The 18,331-nt window shown below is 40.4% G+C and overlaps 1 protein-coding gene across 2 annotated transcripts in view; it reads left to right on the forward strand.

The window, feature by feature from the left end:
• LOC124855318 (protein unc-79 homolog) overlaps positions 1 to 18,331 on the forward strand; it is a 63,505-nt gene that overhangs the window by 29,035 nt on the left and 16,139 nt on the right. The window contains exons 21-32 of one of the 2 annotated variants that reach the window (XM_047345071.1): positions 3,502 to 3,581; positions 3,697 to 3,845; positions 3,922 to 4,079; positions 8,376 to 8,557; positions 9,908 to 10,109; positions 10,196 to 10,378; positions 13,344 to 13,412; positions 13,780 to 14,117; positions 14,209 to 14,391; positions 14,849 to 15,011; positions 16,188 to 16,337; positions 16,445 to 17,701. In XM_047345071.1, the coding sequence (XP_047201027.1) occupies positions 3,502 to 3,581; positions 3,697 to 3,845; positions 3,922 to 4,079; positions 8,376 to 8,557; positions 9,908 to 10,109; positions 10,196 to 10,378; positions 13,344 to 13,412; positions 13,780 to 14,117; positions 14,209 to 14,391; positions 14,849 to 15,011; positions 16,188 to 16,337; positions 16,445 to 17,701 (3,114 nt within the window). The remainder of the gene's footprint in view (positions 1 to 3,501; positions 3,582 to 3,696; positions 3,846 to 3,921; positions 4,080 to 8,375; positions 8,558 to 9,907; positions 10,110 to 10,195; positions 10,379 to 13,343; positions 13,413 to 13,779; positions 14,118 to 14,208; positions 14,392 to 14,848; positions 15,012 to 16,187; positions 16,338 to 16,444; positions 17,702 to 18,331) is intronic. The other variant, XM_047345072.1, reaches the window with a different exon arrangement.

Here is an 18,331-nt window from a genome sequence, read left to right on the forward strand (position 1 = left end):
GGAGTTGGAGTTGAAGATGCCATCATACACCTGCTTCAACAAACCCACTGTCATCTGGACAAAGCCAGCAGCACTGTGAGGATCATCTTCTTTGATTTCTTCAGTGCATTTAAAACAATTCAACCTGATTTGCTTTGTCAGAAACTCCAGAAGACTTAAGTCTCAAGTCCTCAACAATCTCCTGGATCAAAGACTACCTGACAAACAGACCCCAGTTTGTGAGACTGAAGGGTTGTGAGTCTAACCAGGTAGTCAGCAGCACAGGAGCACCACAGGGGACTGTACTCTCACCATTCCTTTTCACTCTGAACACCTCAGACTTCCAGTACAAGACAGACTCCTGTCATCTGCAGAAATACTCGGATGATTCTGCAGCCGTGGGGTGGATCAGAGATGGACAAGAAGCTGAGTACAAGGAGCTGGTGGACCGCTTTGAGGGATGCTGTGGAAACAATTGTTTCATCTTCAACATGAATAAAACGAAGGAGATGATTGTAGATTTTAAGAGAAACATGGATAGGCCAAACACTATTTCCATCATGGGAGAAGAGGTGGAGGTGATGGAGGAGTATAAAGACCTCGGTGTTCACCTGGACAACAGACTGGAGTGGAGATGCAACTGTGAAGCCGTCTACAAGAAGGGACAGAGCAGACTGTACTTCTTGAGGAAGCTTAGGACCTTCAGTGTTTGCACCAAGATGCTGCAGATCTTCTATAAGTCTGCTGGGGTAGCAGCATCAGAGCCAGGGACTTAAAAATGCTCAACAAGCTAATTAAGAAGCCTGGCTTTGCTCTGGGACTCCTGTGGCACCTCTGGAGGTCATTGTGCAAAGAAAGATGCTTCATAAAATAAAGAACATTATGGAGAACCCTGAGCATCCTCTTCATGAGACAACAATAGATTGTCTTCAGTCAGAGGCTTCTTCAGATCTGCTGTAAGACGGACCTACAGGAGATCCTTCCTGCCCACGGCCATCAGCACCTCCAACAGCTCTTTGAGAAAACCTGCAGAGTATGAGCTACAACAGCATTTAATTTCCCTTCAGGACTAATAAAGTATTTTTGAATTTGAATTTTGAATTTTCATCTAAAGCATTGAGGGTCTCACACGCCTCAGTTAAGGTCACAGTTCATGATTCAACAATAAGAAAACAGAACGAAAATAGCATCTGTAGGAACACTGTAAGGTAATTAAAACACAGCTGAGCAAAAAGAACACAGAGGCTAGTCTCAAGTTTTTACAAAAAATATCTTGATGAAACCAAGACCAAGACTTCAAAACACAAACATTGTATCTACAGCCAAACGTGGTGGTAGTAGTGTGATGTCTTGGCCTGCTTTGGTGCTACCTGGATGACTTAAGGTAACGGATGGATCCAGGAATTCTGCTGTTTACCAGAAAATCCAGAAGGTCACAAGCTGATGACGAAACTCAAGGGCACTTGGGTTTTGCAGCAGGACAATGATCCAAGGTTGGAGTTGGCTGGTTTTGGAGTTTTCTGGTCAAAGTCTGGACCTAAATCTGATTGAGATGCCGCGGCTTGGCCACATGTAAAGATGTAAAAGACCCTTTTATGAAAAAAACTGATGGTACAGTGCCTTGTGAAAGTACTCGGCCCCCTTGAACTTTTCAACCTCTTGCCACATTTCAGGCTTCAAACATAAAGATATAAAATTCAAATTTTTTGTGAAGAATCAACAAGTGGAACACAATCGTGAAGTGGAATGAAATTTATTGGACGTGTCAAACTTTTTTAACAAATAAAACACTGAAAAGTGGGGTGTTCACTATTATTCGGTCCCCTTGCGTTAATACTTTGTAGCGCCACCCTTTGCTGCAATTACAGCTGCAAGTCGCTTGGGGTTTGTCTCTATCAGTTTTGCACATTGAGAGACTGAAATTCTTGCCCATTCTTCCTTGCAAAACAGCTGGAGCTCAGTGAGGTTGGATGGAGAGCGTTCATGAACAGCAGTCTTCAGCTCTTTCCACAGATTCTTGAGTGGATTCAGGTCTGGACTTTGACTAGGCCATTCCAACACCTGGATACGTTTATTTGTGAACCAATCCATTGTAGATTTGGCTTTATGTTGTGGATCATTGTCTTGTTGGAAGATAAATCTCCGTCCCAGTCTCAGGTCTCTTGGAGACTCCAACAGGTTTTCTTCCAGAATGGTCCTGTATTTGGCCCCATCCATCTTCCCATCAATTTTGACCATCTTCTCTGTCCCTGCTGACGAAAAGCAGGCCCAAACCATGATGCTGCCACCACCATGTTTGACAGTGGGGATGGTGTGTTCAGGGTGATGAGCTGTATTGCTTTTACGCCAAACATATCGTTTGCATTGTGGCCAAACAGTTTGATTTTGGTTTCATCTGACCAGAGCACCTTCTTCCACATGTTTGGTGTGTCTCCCAGGTGGCTTGTGGCAAACTTTAAATTAGACTTTTTATGGATATCTTTGAGAAATGGCTTTCTTCTTGTCACTCTTCCATAAAGGCCAGATTTGTGCAGTGTATGACTGATTGTTGTCCTATGAACAGACTCTCCCACATCAGCTGTAGATCTCTGCAGTTCATCCAGAGTGATCATGGGCCTCTTGGCTGCATCTCTGATCAGTCTTCTCCTTGTTCGAGATGAAAGTTTAGAGGGACGGCCGGGTCTTGGTAGATTTGCAGTGGTCTGATACTCCTTCTATTTCAATATGATTGCTTGCACAGTGCTCCTTGGGATGTTTAAAGCTTGGGAAATATTTTTGTATCCAAATCCGGCTTTAAACTTCTCCACAACAGTATCTCAGACCTGCCTGGTGTGTTCCTTGGTCTTCATGATGCTCTCTGTGCTTTGAACAGAACCCTGAGACTATCACAGAGCAGGTGCATTTATACGGAGACTTGATTACACACAGGTGGATTCTATTTATCATCATCAGTCATTTGGGACAACATTGGATCATTCAGAGATCCTCACTGAACTTCTGGAGTGAGTTTGCTGCACTGAAAGTAAAGGGGCCGAATAATATTGCAAACCCCACTTTTCAGTTTTGTATTTGTTTAAAAGGTTTGACACATTCAATAAATTTCATTCCACTTCACAATTGTGTCCCACTTGTTGATTCTTCACAAACAATTAGAATTTTATATCTTTATGTTTGAAGCTTGAAATGTGGCAAAAGGTTGAAAAGTTCAAGGGGGCCGAGTACTTCCGCAAGGCACTGTAGATGTTACCTCTAAGTGTGGCACAGTTAGTTATTAGGGGGAACACTGGGTCATGCTGGTTTAAAATGATAAAATAATCAATTAAAAACTTATTTTTGTATATACTCAGGTTCATAGCTATTCTGTTTATGATTCAGCATTATACATTTTTGGTTATAGTTAAAATTAGAACTCATATCCACTCTACAGCAGTCTCTTCATGATATTTAACACCAGAGCCTAGTTTACAGGAACATTGTATTTACATTTTGTTGCCTTGTGTTCAGTAGTTTTCTCCCTTCCAGCCATGAAGAACAATTCTGACAAGAAGTTCTCCTATCAGCAGCTTCCCGGGTCTTTAAAGCTGATATATACTATTCTACAGGTAACGGTTCTGAATCTGTAATGACCAAAGCCAAGGATCACAAACACAAAGGCTCACTACATTTTGATTTATGCATTTTGATCGTTTTAATCATGCATGTTTGTTGTTTTGACAGGAAATGTCCAAGTTTGAGGAACCCGACATCTTGTTTAACATGCTGAATTGTCTGAAGATCCTGTGCCTCCATGGAGAGTGTCTGTATCTGGCTCACAAGGATCACTCCCAGTTCCTGGGCTACATCCAGGAGAAGATGCTCATCCCCAGGTAAAGAGAGGACTTCTCATGGAAACACTGTTGGTTTTGGATAACTCTGTGACTACTTGTGTGTCCTGTGTTTCAGCCTGTGGTCTATGCTGAAGTCAGAGTTTTGCCAGCTGGCCTCACTGGCTGTGCCGCAGCTTCTCCATGCACTCTCACTGTCCAATGGAGCTGACATCTTCTGGAAGCTCATCAACACAAACTTCAACAGCAAAGACTGGAAAATTCGGTTTGAAGCTGGTGAGAAATTCGAAATTTACACGTTGGCGTTAATTTCTGAAATATTTTAGTCAGAAATGACACCCAACAGGTTTTCTGGCTGCTTCTCACATCCAATTTTTATCCCACACTGACACCTAGTGGTCACTTTTTGAAGAGCAGTGATTCTCAAAGCATGGTGGGCGCCCCTTTCATGATCAATGTACAGGTCCTTCTCAAAATATTAGCATATTGTGATAAAGTTCATTATTTTCCATAATGTAATGATGAAAATTTAACATTCATATATTTTAGATTCATTGCACACTAACTGAAATATTTCAGGTCTTTTATTGTCTTAATACGGATGATTTTGGCATACAGCTCATGAAAACCCAAAATTCCTATCTCACAAAATTAGCATATCATTAAAAGGGTCTCTAAACGAGCTATGAACCTAATCATCTGAATCAACGAGTTAACTCTAAACACCTGCAAAATATTCCTGAGGCCTTTAAAACTCCCAGCCTGGTTCATCAGTCAAAACCCCAATCATGGGTAAGACTGCCGACCTGACTGCTGTCCAGAAGGCCACTATTGACACCCTCAAGCAAGAGGGTAAGACACAGAAAGAAATTTCTGAACGAATAGGCTGTTCCCAGAGTGCTGTATCAAGGCACCTCAGTGGGAAGTCTGTGGGAAGGAAAAAGTGTGGCAGAAAACGCTGCACAACGAGAAGAGTTGACCGGACCCTGAGGAAGATTGTGGAGAAGGGCCGATTCCAGACCTTGGGGGACCTGCGGAAGCAGTGGACTGAGTCTGGAGTAGAAACATCCAGAGCCACCATGCACAGGCGTGTGCAGGAAATGGGCTACAGGTGCCGCATTCCCCAGACCTGGGCTACAGAGAAGCAGCACTGGACTGTTGCTCAGTGGTCCAAAGTTCTTTTTACGGATGAAAGCAAATTCTGCATGTCATTCGGAAATCAAGGTGCCAGAGTCTGGAGGAAGACTGGGGAGAAGAAAATGCCAAAATGCCAGAAGTCCAGTGTCAAGTACCCACAGTCAGTGATGGTCTTGGGTGCCGTGTCAGCTGCTGGTGTTGGTCCACTGTGTTTTATCAAGGGCAGGGTCAATGCAGCTAGCTATCAGGAGATTTTGGAGCACTTCATGCTTCCATCTGCTGAAAAGCTTTATGGAGATGAAGATTTCATTTTTCAGCACGACCTGGCACCTGCTCACAGTGCCAAAACCACTGGTAAATGGTTTATTGACCATGGTATCACTGTGCTCAATTGGCCTGCCAACTCTCCTGACCTGAACCCCATAGAGAATCTGTGGGATATTGTGAAGAGAACGTTGAGAGACTCAAGACCCAACACTCTGGATGAGCTAAAGGCCGCTATCGAAGCATCCTGGGCCTCCATAAGACCTCAGCAGTGCCACAGGCTGATTGCCTCCATGCCACGCCGCATTGAAGCAGTCATTTCTGCCAAAGGATTCCCGACCAAGTATTGAGTGCATAACTGTACATGATTATTTGAAGGTTGACGTTTTTTGTATTAAAAACACTTTTCTTTTATTGGTCGGATGAAATATGCTAATTTTGTGAGATAGGAATTTTGGGTTTTCATGAGCTGTATGCCAAAATCATCCGTATTAAGACAATAAAAGACCTGAAATATTTCAGTTAGTGTGCAATGAATCTAAAATATATTAATGTTAAATTTTCATCATTACATTATGGAAAATAATGAACTTTATCACAATATGCTAATATTTTGAGAAGGACCTGTATAAAATATTAAACATCATCTTTTCAGGCAAGTATTTGATTTTTTACGATAAGTATTTTTACAAACGGAACCAAAGAATAGTCTTCTACTGGTGTCACCCAGGGTTTGTTTGCGTTACACAATAAACATATTAGTGTTTCCTGTGTCTTTACAACCTATTGACCTATAAACATCCAGTGAGGAAAAACTTTATTTTTTCAATGGTGAAAGAGCAAACAGTGTTTCCTTACATGAGCACTGATAGCCAGAGTGTCGCAATGTCTGACGCTGAATAAACAGGAACCCACTGACAGGAAATGACGGGACCAGATGGAAAAACATGTAGACACGAAGAGGGAAATAATAATAATACTGCAAAAGGGTTACGCCTGATGTTAACCACTATGTTTTTTCAGTAGAAATGTTGATGGCTATCACAAGCAGGAGAAGAACAAAGAAAAACAACTTCCAGTATGAATGAAGCACTGGTTTGCAATTTGTAATGCTTTCTTTTGGAACAAAAGGAAAATCTCTTTAAAGCCCCACATCTTTGTCCAGTCTCATGCAGCAACATGAGAATGTTGTCACATGTAGAACACAACCAGTTGGAGGACATCTCTGCAGGTTCTTCAGTGTTGCTTTTGACCTCTTGGCAGGTGCCTTGACCATTTTCTGTCCCATCTTTTCATCCATTTTGGAGAAGCCACCAGTTTCTGTAAAATCACTGTTGTTTCCCTCTGGTTTGCTTGCTGCCAACTGACACATTTGCACAGTTACATTCTTCAGAGTGGTTGTCACCTCTACAAACTATGGCTATAGGTAAAGGATGCAAGTGGAAAAATGTCAGGGAAGTCCTGTTAGGACAGCTGAAGCTTATTTCTGGTTAATCAAACTTACTATAATAATGAGACCAAATACTGAAATTAAATAAAATGTTGCTTCAGCAGATTACCTTTTTTTCTTTCTTTAATTGTACAGAAAAAAGTCACATTAAAGTTCGAAAATGTTCTAGAATTATTTACAATGATCTAGTTTATTTACATCACAAAACATTGCATTTTAACAGGTGTGTTTAAACGTTTAATAGCCAATGGATATACTAAAAGTTGTTTTGTGTATTTTAGGACCCATTGCATAATTGCCTAAGTCATATTTTGGCTTAGGGCTAAAAATATAATGATCTTGCTGAAAACGTTCAACTATGACTTAGACAATCATGTTATGAAGCTAATGATATTGTTGATAAAATTGTACAACACAACAGTTTTGCAAATTTGTTGGCGAAAAATAAATGTTATGGTCCCTAAAATTTACCTTGACTTTTATTTTTGCCAGAGTTTTGTGGCTTGGAGAGCAATTCCTACTTAATTATTTTATAGAAACAAAAAAATCAGGACAAAACGCCACAAAAATGTGTCTCTAATTTTTGAAACAACCAAAAGAGAAAAAAAGAGACAAAAACTAAATAGTGGTCCCTCACCAAGTCCCTCACTGGCTCAACTATGGAAGATCCTGCTGGTTTGGTTCTTCTAAACAACTGTAGTTCAATACTGAAGCATTAGCAGTTAGTTTGTTATAATCATTTCAGATGGGGGTTGACCTGGATTTTAATACTTTATTCAGTTTCATTCAGAGGGATAACAATATTTATGCAAAAACTGTAAAATCATTAGAAGAACAGAGAACAAGGCTCATGTGCACAAAATATTGAATTAATTGACTGTTAATTAATGAATGGTCTATAATTTGTTTTTTTAAATAAATGCTCTATTAAGTCCTTATAAAATTGGGTCAAAATGTGTTTTAGCTTCAGTTTCAAAGTAAGGACTCAATAAAAATATGAAATGACTGCAGCTGTGTGAAAAGTCCAACATCTGCCTTCAGAAATGTTATTTATGATAATACATGAAATTAAATACTTCTGATTGGCTGGCTGCTCCTGGAAAGGTTCATCACTGTTCCATGTTTTCTCCATTTCCAGACTCTCCAGGCTGATCCGTGTCAAGGACTTGCTTTCTCATCTGTTGTTGAATTTCTTTAGATCCAGGCATGACGTGTGACATTTTGAGATCTCTTAGCCTACTTCATGTTGCCCGACAGGTCCTATTCATGTTTTTTTTTTTATTCTGCAGGTCTGGCAGTAATCAGGCCAGAGTGTAGCTAGTTATATTGAACCATAAATGTGGTTAAAAGTTAGTTCATGGTTTAGCAAAAGGGTACTTATTATTTCACATAGGGCCAGGTTCCCTTGGATCATTTTTATCCCTTAATAAATAAAATAATCATTTGAAAAGTATTACAGTACTTGTTATTTTTGGCCATTAATGTACAGATAAATACACACATTAAGGCTGAAATTCAGTTTCACCTTTCTTTGTAAATTATAGATTTTAATGATGAAAATAACAAATATATTTCTAGTTTAATTCGTTTGTTTTAATCTCTGCATCCTTATTATATGACTTGCTTTTGAGCGTGCTGTGGCTTGTTTCTTCTTATTTACAGTGTGTACTCTGTCTGTGTTCCTGATAATAAGTAATTTTTCACTCGTGCGTTCCTGCCAGTCGAGAAGGTGGCGGTGCTGTGCCGCTTCTTGGACATCAGTGCTGTGACCAAAAACCACTTGCTGAAGTACTCCTTGGCCCACGCCTTCTGCTGCTTCCTGGCCTCCGTGGAGGATGTCAACCCCGCTGTGGCCACCAGGGCCAGACTGCTGCTGGACACCATCAAGAGGCCAGCGCTGCAGGTGATCTGAGTGTAGAAAATAAGTGTTTTTGGAACAGATATGTAGGAAACATAAGTGTCGCTCATTGTACAACCAGTTGCAAACTAAATGTATTGAAGATCTTCTTTATAAACTTAAGGACTACGGCTAGTATTAGATTACCAGTATTTATTAATACAGTATCTATTAATTGATACAGACATTTACATACAAAGTGCAAAAAGACACATAACATTTTTTTTTCCTCAATGTATTAAATCAGAAGAAACATGTCTTGTTCTTGGTCAGTTGAGATTATCAAAAGTGTTTCTGTTTGCTGAAGGCCAGAATGATGAGAGAAATTATTTTTAATCAATTCTTTAAATGTAGAAATTCACCTGCTTTTTAGTATTTTATGGCATTGTATTTTAAACTTTAAACTTCCATTTGGAAGGCCCATTTGTGTCCCAGTTTCCTAGCTCATGTTTTGAGATGTTGCTTCAGTATTTTTACATAATCCTTATGATATCTACTATTTAACAAAGTGCACCAGTCCCTCCTGCATGAAAACACCCACGCAGCATATTGGTGCCACATCCGTACTTCACAGTTGGGATGATATTATCAGGCTTGGAGCTTTCTCTTTCTTCCCAAATGCAACAATTGTCATTTTGTCCAAACCCTACAATTGTAGTTTCATCAGACCACAGGAAATGTCTCCAGTAATCTGGCTTTTTATGTTGCTTTTTGGAGTTATGTTTTCTCCTTGGCTGAATGGCTTTTTAGTCATCGAGTTGCCATGCATGTTTCACACCAAAACTTTTCCATCTGTGGGACACTGATAAATGTAGGTGTCATTTAAATAAGTTAACAGCAGGAGCCTTGACTGTTGCAACACACAGTGACACAAAGTATGCATCAAGCTTCTATAAACCTTGGAACAGGTTTCTGTATTTTGTGATAGTTTCGTCTGCTTGAAGATTGATGTTTACGTGTCTGACTACGTGTTATCTTTGTTTTTATTACTTGGACTAATTTAGTCTGCAATAAAGGTTTATGTAATTTAACTCAAATGTTAGCTTACAAAGCCATGCAATCATTATCGTGGCTTTATCAAATTGTTTAAAGGGACGCTAATATTAGTGTATGTAAACTCCTGAATGTTATGAATGTAGCAATAAATTGTCTCTCATTACTCCAGCATTTAGCAAATTGAAAAATTGGTAACCTAACTGAGCAAAGAAAGCAAATGTTTAGGATGATTTAATGTCAGACAGTGAGAAGAAAATGGTCGTACCGTGTATCTCAACATCTGGTTTTAACTGTACATCAACGTCTTGATTAATATGCAATATAATAAAAATTCTGTTGTTTCACCTATTCGCTCTGCAGAGTTTGTGCCTGTGTCTGGACTTCCAATTTGACACTGTTGTCAGGGATCGCCCGATCATTCTCAGCAAACTTCTCCTGCTGCACTTCATGAAGAAAGACATTCCTGCTCTGAGCTGGGAGTTTTTCGTCAACCGCTTTGAAACACTATCTCTGGAGGCTCAGCTGCACCTGGATTGCAACAAGGAGTTTCCCTTTCCCACAAGTTCGTAGCTGTCAGATTCCCATTTGAAGAATTAAAGCCAGTAATTTCCACAGATTATGTTTTATATTATCTTTTATTTTTGACAGCGATCACAGCTGTGCGAACCAATGTAGCCAACCTCAGCGATGCAGCAATGTGGAAGATCCGAAGGGCTCGTTTTGCCAGAAACCAGCAGAAGAGCGTGCGCTCGCTACGAGACAGCGTAAAGGGAGGCCAGGAGGAATCCAAACGGGCCTTTTCACTCCCAGAGTCGCTGAGCAACCGACTTCGTGAGTAGTAGAAGACAATCCGTCTGACCCTAAACCTCACTTCACTGAAGCCATTTAAGCTCTGTTTGCAAAGACCTTTGAAGACACAGGAGTGAACCTCCTAGTCCTGGTGTCCTACAAAATGTTTAGATGTTTCTCTGCTTCAACAAACCTGAATGAAATATTCAGGTCATTAGCAGGACTCTGAAAAACTAGACTACATGCTAAGGACAAAAACTCAGCCATTTGATTTAGTTGTGTTGGATCAGGGACACATCTTAAAGTTGCAGGGCACCGCTGGCCCTTGAGTGCTGGAGTTTGACAGCGCTGCTTTATGACATGAAAGTGCCTTGTATGTCCATTAGGAGGCATGGAATGGCAGGGACCATGCATAAGTATATGGAGGAGTTTGAAGTTTGGAAACTCTATATTTCTGCAGAAATGTGACTTCAAACATTATTAGATTTCACAAAATCAGACCCATTATAAATGAGACAAAGTTAGAAAACAAGACAACTTATTAATCAGGAGAATATAGTGATAGTTGTTCCATTTGTGTAATTGTCTGAAACAGGTTGACTTTTATGGGCTCTGTTAGAGTTAGAAAGCTGATAGACACAGACAAGTGTAAAATAAGGCACGAGTGTGAGCTAGTCTTCTGCCAAACAGCGACCTCCTTCTCACACAGAATAAATCCTTGCACCAGCCTTTTATTTACAACTCACATTCTTACAAGCAAAAAACAGGAATTGGTTGAGCCATTTCTTACAAAGATTTCAACATAAAAAGTAGTCATTCCCATATATGGTATGAGCATGTCATATCCAGAGAGTGATCCACTCCAGACCACATTCCTTAACTTTCCACTCCCTTTGTCCACACTAAAACCAATCACAGGAATCATCTTCACTATAGCAGAAAGTCAAACATAAACCTTGTTTAAACTAAAATATGATAATGTTTGTTCATTTTTCCAACAAGCTCTGTGTGCAAAATGCTTTTTTTGTCTTGGAGGCTGTTTATTTTTTCTTACTCCAAACCAGGGGTGCCCAGTTCCAGTCCTCCAGAGCTACAATCCTGGAACCTTTAGGTGTATCCCTTCTCCATCACACCTGAATCAAGTGGTTGAACTCCCTCATCAGCATTCGGTCATTCAGCTCTCCAGACGCCTGGTAGAGGAGCCATTTGTTTGATTCAGATGTGTTGGAGCAGAGATGTAACTAAATGTTGCAGGAAAAGTAGTTCTCGAGGACTGGACTTGGCCCCCCCTGCCAAACAAAACCTGGGTTTTGGTCTTCAATTCTCTACAACATCAATGTCTTCTATCTGATTCATACCAACTTGCAATCTAAATGCAGAAGGATGGTTTTTGCAGTGCATTGGTTTTGTTTCACTTCTGTTATTTGAGTCTCAGCCTGATTTTGGACACATGACCATTGAAATTGGGCAACAGCCTCCTGTTGCATTTAGGTTTGCTTTGGTTTCTGACTACATTTTCTCATTTCATCCCTGCTTAGTTTCGTTTTTTATCCAGTCTTGTGGAGTGATGAGTATTGTGCAGAAGAGGAGTTCAGAACTTTTTCAGCCTGAGGAGGAAGTTATTTTTCAGAAAATAAATGTTCTGAAATCTTAGGGAAACTCCTTGTTTGTGCTACCGTACACAAACATGTAGTCAGGACATTCTAGCTGTCATAGATCACTGCTCTTTAAATAACATTTAAAAGCTCAGTTGCAGATTAGTATAATACTCTTTAATTTGCATACTTCAAAAAAACAAAAAAGAAAAGAAGTCTTTAATTGCAGTAGTATGATCTCACATAAAAAGTAAGAAAAGAAGAATCTTTAATTTTAGGTGGGGAGTGAGATGACCATGAAGAACATCCTGGGATGAGCTCATAATGTTATGCACTCTAACAAGGTTCTCAGTGCCTTTGTAAAAGAAATGGCCCATAGGATCACAGATCCTCCACCATACCTAACAGTGGGCATGCAGTGCTAGACCCACCTGCTTCAAAAGCTCATTCTTAGTCTCATCTGACCAAAGCACATGGTTCAACATCCCAGGAGAGTTGTGGAAATTTCACGTTTACATATACTGAGAGTGAGATAAAAAAAGGCTTTTCCTGGGATGCGAACAATTGGCGACTAAATAGCATCTAATGGTTTTTAGGGAGAACTGGTCACACCCCAGATGCTTCTCATGCCTGTAATTGTCTAACTGTGAGCTTTGGAGATTTCTGCCTCCATTATTGTCCTTGCTGTTTAAATTTGGGTTCTCTTCCAGCCTGGTGGTTAGTAGCTCGTAGAGATAGTTCCTATAAACTCAGAATATACTAAAAAGCAAACCTTTAAGAAAAACTTAAACATTTGCTTTTTGACATTTGTTTGGGGAACAGCAAGTTTGCCAGTGGTTATTGGTTCCCCAACCAAGTGATTGTTCTTAAATTAATGGCTGGATTCTTCTAAATGTTTCAGCATCATTTTCCTGCTTCAATAAAAGATTTATTTATTCCAAGGCGTTTCGCTAATTTTTACCAAGAGACAGTTAAATAATTTTGTCTTGCTAGTATAAGCACAATTTTTGTATGAACATTCAAACATTTTATTTTTAAATGTATTTAGCATTACAAAGGTTTCACAAAATCCAAGAACTAAACCTTTGAATCTAAAATTTCTGTTGGAGATTTCTCCTAATGTCCTAAATCGAGTTCTATGAATTGCATCCAATAAAGTTCTATTTTTGAGGTTTTGAGTTGGTGCTGCACTTTGCGTTAAAAAGAAGGAATTTCCTTTCATGCCATTCATTTAGGAACGGCCTGACTTGCATGGGCATGCCACAGTTTTTTAACATCTATGTTTCCATTAGCAATGAGTGGTTGTGTTTTAGTAATTACCTGTGTTCGAAGATCACAAAGCTTGCACCTGAGTCTTGTGCCACGGCCCCTGTACATTTTCCTAAATTTTGTTCTTCATCTGTGGTTTTTAGCACTAAAGCTTACAAGGCAAGAGCAATCTGCACCGACACTTGGAGATATGATAGAGAAAGTCGTGCCAGGTAAACCGCAACCCAAATCTGAAACATACCATTCACCTTATCTATTTCACTATATTGGGGGAGATACCAAGTGCAGACATTCAGTCTAACATGTAAAAGTGTGACATAAAAATTGAAAACTGTGTTTTATGCTTAAGTTAACTGAACTGAGTTTTAGCATAATGAAAACAGAAGGTAATTCAAATTTGGAAACAGATTGCTGCTCATTTGTTTTTGTCTTTCCCATTTACATACCCCATGAACTCTTTGTACTGTGTGTACTGCATGATGGTGTCTCCGTATCCCTGAACCGATTGAGTTGACCCCCCAACCTCTGTGCTGTTACCCACCCCCCGCTGCTGCTCCTTGCCCTCTCCCCTCCCTGTAGCACGGTTCCTCCTGCACTTTAACCCTGACGCTTCAGCACCTCTTGCAGGACAGACCCCTTCTCCTGAGGACGACACCATTATCAGAGACCTGCTGCCCGAGGACACCGGCATCGACCACCAGACGGTTCACCAGCTGATCATGGTGCTCATGAAATTCATGGCCAAAGACCAGAGCAGCGCTGACGCTGACATCAGCAGCGCCAAGGCTTTTAACACCGTTAAGAGGCACCTGTATGTGCTGCTGGGTTATGACCAACAAGAAGGCTGCTTTATGATTGCACCACAGAAGATGCGCACCTCCACCTGCTTCAATGCCTTCATTGCTGGCATTGCACAAGTGACTGAAGTCTAATTTCATTTCCCAGATTTGCTCCATATTATTGTGTTTGTAGTGTAAACAATGTGAGTCTGAATGTGGTTTCCTTTAGGTGATGGACTACAATATCGGTTTGGGAAAGCAGCTACTCCCCCTGGTGGTCCAGGTGTTGAAGTACTGTGCTTGTCCTCAGCTCAGACATTATTTTCAGCAGCCGCCTCGATGCTCTTTGTGGGCTTTGAAGCCACATATTCGGCAGATGTGGCTCAAAGCTCTGCTTGTTATCCTCTACAAGGTATTTTTTTATATACAATTACAGCACAGAAATCATTCATATTCAATTTTCCCTAGACTGAATTGACTGTGTAGATCTATGCAACTGCATGACTTGGGTCAGACCCACGCAACATGATGCAGCCACCCCCGTGCAGTAGAGTTGGGAAGGCGATCTCAAGCTTGCAAACTTTTTTCACCAAATATACCACATTATGACCAAAAACCTTTGTACTTCAATGTAATGGCATTTTAATTTCTGATTTTAAGCAAAGAAATAAATAAAAAATCTTTCATCCATTATTCTGGCATTTAGCAAATATATATGGTTTTGGTAATTCTAGCTGACCAAAAACAGGACAAATTTAGTCTCATTTAAAGTCAGAAAGTGAGAAAACATTTAAAATAGCTACAACTGTGTCTAAGGAGGCTGGAAGAGGACCTGTGTTTAATTTGGCTTTATTTTTCATGTATTGCAGTACCCTTACAGAGAGATGGATGGCAGTAAAGTGGTCCTTCACCTGATCCACATCACCATCAACACACTGAATGCTCAGTATCACAGCTGCCGTCCGAATGCAGCATCTGGGCCTCTCTACAGCGACAACTCCAACATAAGTCGCTATAGTGAGAAAGAAAAAGGTAAGAGGAGGAATGTTTTGTTCCTCGTCCATTTCATCGCTAATTAACTAATAATTGTTAGATCATGAAACAGTTTGGATGCAGAGATGCATTTTCCAATTGGCCATTTTAAAACATACAATCCTGAAAAAGTCAGAAACCAACAGTCTGTGTTTTTGTCTAACATATTTGGACATATGGCTATTTATTAAAAAACAATGTAACAATACTAAGAAAGACCTTTTAAGATTTTCTCTAAAATGTAATAAAAAATGTAATTTCTGGTGAGGAATAAATAAACCCCTTACTTTAATTGCAATTATATTAAAAAAACAATTATTTTAAATTTTCTAGTCAAACTGATTAAGAATTGAATAAAAATTATTAATAGGAATCCAGTTCCTTATATATATCTAAATATAAATTTAGATATTTAGCATGCAAAATGGCTAAATTAGACAAATTATGCATCGGCAGGTATCAAGGTATGTGGTGGTTTGAGGCTAATTTGGGACAACAGTCTAGAGGGGACCAAGACACTCCACATTTATTCCCACTTCACATGGCAAAAATTACAAACAGGCATATCACATCAGGCTCACATCATTACTCATCATTGTGTAAGAGGTTTCTCCTGTTTAACCTCAGATGATTAGTTTTCCTGACTGTTGAAGAGAGAGTAAACACCAGGTTGCCTTCAGAAAGAATACAACAGATTATGCTTCAGGTAAAGGATTTAAACAAGATTAAATCAAAATCAGCCATTTGACTCTTCGTAAAATAGTCTACAAATAGAGGATGTTCAAAGCAACTGCCAATATGCTTAGGTCTGGCTGTCCAAGCAAGGTCACCATGAAAGCAGACCGCAAGAGGCTAAAAGAAATCTCCAAAAGTCTTATAATGTTATGGGACCTACACCAGACTGTTGCTACTGTTGAAATCAAAGTGCATATCTTGCATATAATATCTTTAATGCCTAAAACTATGATCATATTTTGTGTTTACCTGTGTTTAAACCACCTTTTTTCTCCAGAGATAAATAAAAAAGAGTGTACTTCAACATGTTAACATTTCTTTATAAATTACTAAATTGTTAATGGCTAAACATTCAATATTTAACCTAAATTGTGGTCTTTCAAGAAGATGACATGCTGAATGTTAATATATCCCATGTCCTGTAATGTTTTTCTGTGTCAGAAGAGGACAGCGTCTTTGACGAGTCAGATGTCCACGACACACCAACTGGAGCTGCTAACAAGGAGTCCCAGACCTTTTTTGCCCGTTTGAAGAGAATCGGAGGCAACAAGTCTGTAAAGTATCAACCAGTGGAGCTGAATGCCAAGAGAAGTAAGAAGCTTTCACAGTCTGGCATGTTTTGAAGCACAACTGTGATCCTTTTTTTCTGATTGCAGGAGTCTCTTTCCTTTCAGCCTCATTTTTATTCTGTGCGTCAGGTGAAATCGAGCTCTCAGAGTACCGTGAAGCCAGCGCCCTCCAGGACAGCATCCTGCACTGCGTCAGGGAGGAGAGCACCAGGAAGAAGCGACTTCAGGCCATGCATAAGCAAAAGTCTCTGGACATTTCCAATACAGACTCCATCCTTTTCAGTTTGGACGAACACCGGAGGAAGTCCTGCATTGATCGTTGTGACATGCAGGTGCCCCATGTGGTCCTTCCCTCATCCACGTCCCGCAGGCAACAAGGTAAAGGATCCTCTGACGGCTCTTCAGTTCGGGTCGATCCAGTGGATCGCCGAGGTTCCCGTGGAGGGCAGTCTGACTCGTCTAAACCTGTCATCCCAGAGGTGCGGCTTAGCTGCATGGAGACCTTTGAGGACAAACTGGATCAGGGCTCTTTGGATGGATCAACTCAGGAGAAGGAGGATCAAGACCTCATTGACCTCTACTCAGACTGCACCTCAATTCCAGAAAAGCACTCTCTGCTTTCCATGTCCGACAGCGACTCCTTGGTTTTTGAACCATTGCCTCCACTGAGAATTGTTGAGAGCGATGAAGAGTTTGACCTTAACACTATCATAGGTTCGAGGTTCAGCGGGAGTCCAAAGGTCTCAGCTTCCCCTGCTAGCAGTAACACTTTGAGGTTGTCTCCGGTGGTTCAGGTGAGTGTGGAGGACTGTTCCATTGAAAAGAAGCACCCAGAAGTTGTGGTTGGAAAAGAGCAACATTCCTCAGAGAAGAAGCTGAAGGGTTTGACTCCAAGTGCCTCCTTAGATATCCCTGAACGTCTGGAGAACATTTCCTATGAAAGCCCAATGACCCTGAAGCAGAAGAGAGATCTGCTGAAGAAGACTCCGAATGTTCCCGACACCTCATTAGATGACACCTCTGTGATCCCTGAGAACGTAAGGGCGGAGATGGGAACAGGCTCCAGTCCCTCTGGCAGGACCATCTTCCTGGACATCCCAGAAGACAAAGCTGAGCCTCCTTCCTCACCAGAGAAAAGCAAGACCAACAGCAATGATGAAGAAGAGGACGGAGACGACGAGGAAGACGATGACATGGGGGACGAAGTTGATAGCGACCCCAAACCTGACAACGCAGACTATAACGATGAAGCAGAGTTTAAAATACAGATCGTTCCCCGACAGCGGAAACAGAGGAAGATAGCTGTCAGCGCCATCCAGAGGGAATATCTGGACATCTCGTTCAACACGTTCGACAAGCTGGGAGGAGAACTGACAACTGAGACGGGTAAGATCCGAGGATAGATTAACAACTTCTTAAATAAGAAGGTCATTATCTTTTGATCATGCTGGACAGGAACATTGGAGAAAATTAGCTGATTTTTGTCATTTTTCTCCAAATTTACCTTCAAGCAAATCTCTAATGATTGACAGAAACTCATGAGGTCTAAATGAACATGTTGTCAGCTTGGGTCTAAATACGACATTTAAATTAATCAATGAGACTCTTGATCATCATTGAAAAAACTTGAGTAAACATGTGTTAGTCCACACAGGTGGGCAGGATCATCTCAGAGAAGGTCTTCCGAATTTCAGACAGATGGTGTGAAAATCCATTTCAACTTCGAGGCACCTGATCACAGCCACATTGGTCTAGGTTATAGTTGGGTCCATCCAGGAAAATTACAGGTGTTGGACCTTAGATTGGATTTGTTGCTTTGAATATGATTTGAAATGTCATTGGTTACCTTCTCCATGAAGTCATCTGCACCCTGAAGTAGCTTTTTGTGAATCTGGTTTGAATCTGTCTCCACAGCAGGATCTCAACAACAAAGACAAATAAATAGATTTTCAGCCTTAAATGAACTAAAAAAATCTATTTGCAGCCTGCATGAAATTTACCTCTAAAAATAGTTTC

Source organism: Girardinichthys multiradiatus, chromosome 19 (assembly GCF_021462225.1).
Source record: "Girardinichthys multiradiatus isolate DD_20200921_A chromosome 19, DD_fGirMul_XY1, whole genome shotgun sequence".
Taxonomy (NCBI): Eukaryota; Metazoa; Chordata; class Actinopteri; order Cyprinodontiformes; family Goodeidae; genus Girardinichthys; species Girardinichthys multiradiatus.